This window comes from Vigna unguiculata, chromosome 7, assembly GCF_004118075.2.
Source record: "Vigna unguiculata cultivar IT97K-499-35 chromosome 7, ASM411807v1, whole genome shotgun sequence".
NCBI classification, from domain to species: Eukaryota; Viridiplantae; Streptophyta; class Magnoliopsida; order Fabales; family Fabaceae; genus Vigna; species Vigna unguiculata.
In genome coordinates this window covers 11,417,170-11,423,177 of record NC_040285.1, presented here as the reverse complement: position 1 = coordinate 11,423,177, position 6,008 = coordinate 11,417,170, and the positions used below count along the sequence as shown (strand labels likewise).

Genomic DNA, 6,008 nt, shown 5'->3' with positions numbered 1-6,008 from the left:
TCTTTCAAAATGCGTGAATTTAGTCCTTTTAACCAAATTTTGTTAAGTTTATCTGACGTTTCAAGCACATTTCATGATAATATTTAAGTTAACATTGAAGAAAAAATGTGTCAAATAGTGTAAATAATTTAAATACTATCATGTAAATAATTTAATGAAACGCGCGTGCCAGGCCTAATTGCCATCCTAAGAGTATACCTTGAGCCATATTGATATTATCCTTGGTCCCTACTTGAACGACTGTCGTTTTGCTTACCTGCTTTGTAACGCTAGGGCCATTCAAAAACGCGCGCGTTGAAACAAGTTGAATTTCCGAGAGAAACGCCACCGAATTTTACATTTTCCTCCAAAGATGGCTTCTCAAAACCCAGCGGAAGAAGAAAACTCAAAGCGAAATTGGTCCCTCCAAGACTTCGAGATCGGTAAACCTCTCGGCAGGGGCAAATTTGGCAGCGTTTATGTTGCCAGAGAAGTCAAGGTTCTTAATTCTCGCTTCATTCCTATTTTCTTTTTGTATATATTTTCAGATTCATTCAAGTAATTGAAGTATTAGAATGTTCACTTAAGCAATGATCTTTAGAACAGTAGATTTTGTTCCCTGAGTAGCCAATAGAGTTAAATTCTTGTATTTAATATGATTTGAGTTTGTTTTCAGAGCAAATTTGTTGTGGCGTTGAAGGTTATATTTAAGGAACAAATTGATAAGTATAGAATTCATCACCAACTAAGGAGAGAGATGGAGATACAGACCAGTCTTCGGCACCCTAACATCCTCCGTCTTTATGGTTGGTTTCATGACACTGACCGTGTTTTCTTGATTCTCGAGTATGCTCATAAAGGTGAGGTCTACAAAGAGATGAGAAAGAAGGGACATTTTACAGAGAAGGAAGCTGCTACGGTAATCTATTTTCTCAAGTGTGTGCAATGTTTTGAAGATCTTTCATAATTCATAATTCATGACAGATGTTTCTTTTTCCTTCCAGCTTACCAAAATTGATTTGTGTACTTTGGTTTTTATAGAAATTATGAGTTTTCTGAAAGTTAAGGTTATGATGGATTTTTATATTGGAGAGAAATTCAATTGATTTTACCATCTTATTCTCTTACCCTGTGAGTGTTTGTGGAGAAGTGTTTACCCAAATAGGACCTAGCTCTATCATTACTTTCCTCTGGCTTGATTTGGAGGATGCTGTCATCTTTCTACTTGGAAGGAAGATAAATGTTTTTCATTGGTTCTTGGCATTTCTTCAATTATTGGGTGTTAATTCTTGAGAAAAGATGAGTATGAGAAGAAAGCAGCTGTAGTTTTTTTAATTTTAGAAATTTGATTTTTGTTTCTGAAGAGGTTGAACAGAATGCAAAGTCGGAGTAATCTTTGAAAAGTTTTTAAAAATCAAATTATGAGTTGTTTATGATGACTGCGGCAGGTGTACTAGTTGTAGTGGCTGGCAGAGTGAAATGTTAATTTAGAGCAATGATACACATACACCCTCCATTTTATCAATACTCATTGTACACTTGTTTTTTCTTTCTATCTCTTTCTTCTTATCACATTGTATAACCTATAACCTATCATTTTTACTCTCTCTCTAGGTGTATATTAAGTGTTGATGCATCTTTTTAGTATTCACGAATCATTTTTCATTGATTTATAGAGAAGTTAATTGTGTAAACTTCGTGAAAAGTCTATGGAGCTGTTTGTTTGTGTTTTGTTTTTCAACATGATTTAAATTAAAAGATATGTATACAAATTATTTATATTTGTGTATTTTTTGAATTAAAGTAAGAAAACAATATTTTAGGGATTTTTGCGAGCAAATGATAATTTTTTCGGAAGTACTGAAAAATTTTGCAAGAGAATTCCTTTTGTTTATAAAATAAATAAATGGACGCTATATTATATTATATTATATTTTGGACAAAGCTGTGTTATGCATCAGGATCTAACAAAAGGTAAGAAGAAATTTCAAATTTTAATGTGTCTTTCTCCTTACACGGATAGATTTTATAAAGATCTTGAATTGTTTTTGCGAGTCCATCCCTAACAGACATTTGTCTCTCATTCTAACAGAAAACATTCCCAAGTATAACATAATGACAACTAATATCTAGATGCAATCTTTGAACCATTTGGACTTTGATATTTTCGTGGTGGGCCTTTATCAAGATATTTTAGGAAGTTTCAGATTTAATTCCTATTGTTTTTTAATTTTATCTACTGGGTGTATTATGTTTTTATTTTTAGAATATCAATCCCACAATCTTAGGAGGTGAAGGGAAGCATGGTTGTGTAAGATTTTTGTTATACTGTGTAGGGTGATGAGGGAGCCATTGTGAGTAAAGGAAAGCTGGGTCTGGAAAAATTGGCCTATAAAGGGCCTAAAGAACGTAACCAATCCATAATGAGAATCACGTCAGTTTCGTCCATAGGAATGAAGTAGAAGTGAATAGTAAATGTGTGTGTTTGGGTAGAAACCATGACATTGGGACAAAGGAAAACACATTGGATTCTTTCCCATTGCCAACCATAACTGAAAAGGTTGAATAGAGATAGTACAAAGGTGAAGGTGATGGGCTACGTGGGTTTGTAAAATGTTTTAGGAACTGCTACTATCAATTAAGATTGTAATCGGGAGGTTGTCGATATGGCCTTGAAACTTAAGGTTTGAGCTGAGGGACTACCGGATAAAGCTTGGAAAGAGAAATGGAAATGAGTGGGGTCATCTAGATTAGGGGTGGTGATGATGTCCGAGTAAGCGGCAGTGGTGTATTCTGGTGTGGCTTCTTCACTTATTAAAACTAAAAAACGATTAGTTGTGCATTTGTGGCCAGAAGAATACTTTTCATCACAATTGTAATATAAACCGGTAGCCCATCTATCCTGGAGTTGAGGTAAGTTTTTTTATACTAAGGGAAGGTGTTGAAGATGGACTTTGAGTGGTGTGAAAAAGAGTTCGGGGTTGTGGTAAGGGACTTTGGGAGGATTGAGGAAGGGTGTTTAGGGTTCATGTGTTGGCTAATTTGTCCAAAAAGGTTTGCAAGGTTTCATCTGGGTCATTTTTTCGGTTTAGGAGACATGGAGGTAGGTCAATGAAAGCACCAAAATGTTATGCACCTGAAAGAAGAAGAAAATAAACTAATGAAAGATAAGAAGAATATGCACATTTTACTCTCTATCTTTCTTGTTTCATGGGTAGGTCTTATAAAGAAAGACCTTGAATTATTTTGGTGAGTCAATCCCAAGAGGCATCTGTCTCTTATTCTAGCATAAAATTCTAAGTGTAACATAATAACAACAAATATCTAGATGTAATCTTTGAACCATATGGGCTTTCATCTTTTTCTGGTGGGCCTTGATGATTCCAACATGCTAATCACTTTGTGTCGTTATCTTTGTTTGCTCCTTTATTGAGGTAAATTTTCCATATTACGTTAACTCTTAACTTCGTCTTTTACTTTGATAATTTCAGTATATTTTGAGCCTCACAAAGGCGTTGGCTTATTGCCACGAGAAGCATGTTATTCATAGGGATATCAAGCCTGAAAATTTGTTGCTGGATCACGAGGTATGCTAAAATATCCTTCCTCTGCCAACGATGTATTTTTCCACACTATAGTGTTCACTTATGGCAATGTTTGGAACCCTCGTCGTGCCTGGAGTTTTAGTATAGGTGCTCGAATCTGTTTTTTGCTGTAATGCTCATAGATATTGAAGTCAAATCTCTAATGCCCTTTTCCCCACACCTCATCGAAAAGAGACTAAATGAAAGAAACTTAAAGTGAATCCATTCGGTAGATAGTTGGAGCCAATTGATTATATTTGGGGTTTAAGGGCACGTGTATGTTCAACTAATAGTGACTTGATTGCAGGGTCGTCTTAAAATTGGAGACTTTGGTTGGTCTGTTCAGTCTAAAAGCAAAAGACATACCATGTGTGGCACATTGGATTATTTAGCACCAGAAATGGTTGAAAATAAAGCTCATGACTATGCTGTTGATAACTGGACTCTTGGTATCCTTTGTTATGAGTTCCTCTTTGGTGCCCCTCCATTTGAGGCTGAGAGTCAAGCTGATACCTTCAAAAGGTACAGAAATTCTTGGGCTATATGTTTATTTAAAGTAGACGTTGTTCTTTCATTGTGTATTTAATGTATTTAGCTTTGTGTAGGATAATGAAGGTTGATCTAAGCTTCCCTTCCAACCCTTCTGTTTCTTTAGATGCCAAAAGTCTGATTAGCCGGGTAAGTTAACATCCCAGTATTCATATCTTGGCCAAAGTAAATTCTTTCAGTGAACAAATTAGTGGTCTTTCTGACAGCAATCTATAAATTAATGTAGCTTCTGGTGAAGGACTCCTCACGACGGCTCTCTCTTCAGAAGATAATGGAGCATCCTTGGATAATCAAGAATGCAGATTTTTCGGGTACCTGCTTGTAATACCGACTTAATTACTCATTTAACTGGCAACGAGGGATTAAAACTGAATTCTGTATGTGATGTAAAATGTAAGCAATGTGAGTGTTTTGTATTGTATTGTCATCAGCTTGAATGACTCATTACCTTCGCCGTGAGGTTAGGACCATTAGGATTTTGTATATGCCGATCTAAACCAGGCATGACAAAGATTTATTTTGGCATGCTCAATAGTTAATGCCACCCTCATATTTAGGGTGTGTTCTATATTTAGGGTGTGTTCTTATGTGGGTGATGATTTGAGGGAGAAGAAGAGGATTGATTTGGGTTGATTAAAAGGTGATATTTATGTTGTTCTTTTTTTGTGAATTTGGGAGTGATAGTGGAATGGATTTGAAAAGTAATTTTTGTAAAAGTTTGTGAATGATTTGATTGATGTGACTAAAAAAAATTAAATTTAATAGATGAAAATATAGAATGACCTAATTGTCCTTAGTGTTAAAAGTAATATAAAATGATATTTAGATGAGTTGTAATTATTTTGAATTTTTTATGATGAATAAAATTATTAATTGAAATAAATAAAAATTATAATATATTTGGTATAAAAAATTTAATGTTTTTTATTTTCAATAATAAAGCTCGAAAAATTAAATATTTGTTATCATATTTTTTAGAAAGTGGAATAGGTTAAAAAGAAAAAACAGAACTGATTCCAACATGTGTACATTTTTTAGATCTGGTTCCAAAACTTTTGGAATTGATTCCATTCATGTGTGGCCTCCATTCATGTGTGGCCTCCATTCATGCACCATTTTTGCCTACAATTACTCCATTTTCTCCCCATGTTGGACCACACAGCCCACCTTCAATGGTGGGTTCTTCATCACGTACCACAAATCCAACACATATATGGGGGATGGAAATAGATGAAGTGGGACATGATGCGAGGTTAGCTTCGTAAATTATCACCATCCATTCGCAAATCTTATTAGATGAAGCGGGATGGGATTAACCTTATCCCGCTGATCTGTGCCTTTCCTTCCATTCAAATACACCCAAACAAACACATCAAATCACTCATAATCCTTGCTCGCTATTCTCTTTTAATAGTGTATCCCTACAAACGAACATGATGTTAAAGATTCCTCTTTGATGAGTGAGTCCCATCTTAAAATTTGGATAATGAATATTGAAATTTTGTCTTTCTTTTTCATAAGTTTTAAATGGAAAAATGTTTTTGTAATATGAATTTAGTCGCCAAATTAGGATATTTGCTGTCCATGATGAAATTTAGATTCTAATTCCAACGGAGTTGCTTTAAAGGGTGATGCAATTCTAAAACTGTTGTTGGTTAGATATTAAATGCAATATTGAAAGTTGTAGGTAGGATATTAAATGAATTACTAGAAGTTGTTAGAAGGTTATAGAAATCTCATGTAACTATTACTTTAGGGTTTGAGTTCTCTATATATAGAAGTTGATGTATTGTTTCAAATGAATCAATTGAATAAAATTTTCTATTTTTTATATTAATTCTTTCAAGTTGGTATCAGAGTGCACGATTCCTTTAATGGTTGCCTGAAGTGCACCAA

At 34.5% G+C, this 6,008-nt stretch overlaps 1 protein-coding gene across 1 annotated transcript; it reads left to right on the top strand.

Annotated features, from left to right (window-relative positions):
* The first annotated feature begins 239 nt into the window (after window positions 1–239).
* LOC114190608 (serine/threonine-protein kinase Aurora-3-like) lies at window positions 240–4,769 on the top strand. The gene is made up of 6 exons (XM_028079561.1): window positions 240–478; window positions 656–898; window positions 3,471–3,566; window positions 3,871–4,085; window positions 4,169–4,241; window positions 4,339–4,769. Exons 1-6 carry the CDS (start codon window positions 353–355, stop codon window positions 4,435–4,437), a joined length of 852 nt encoding a protein of 283 aa, XP_027935362.1. The 5' UTR covers window positions 240–352; the 3' UTR covers window positions 4,438–4,769.
* The last annotated feature ends 1,239 nt before the right edge of the window (window positions 4,770–6,008 follow it).

Coding starts and splice junctions, on each gene's coding strand:
- LOC114190608 (XM_028079561.1), top strand. CDS start 353: ATGGCTTCTCAAAACCCAGCGGAAGAAGAAAACTCAAAGCGAAATTGG. Junction 899..3,470: donor CAGAGAAGGAAGCTGCTACG/GTAATCTATTTT, acceptor TGATAATTTCAG/TATATTTTGAGCCTCACAAA. Junction 4,242..4,338: donor CCAAAAGTCTGATTAGCCGG/GTAAGTTAACAT, acceptor AAATTAATGTAG/CTTCTGGTGAAGGACTCCTC.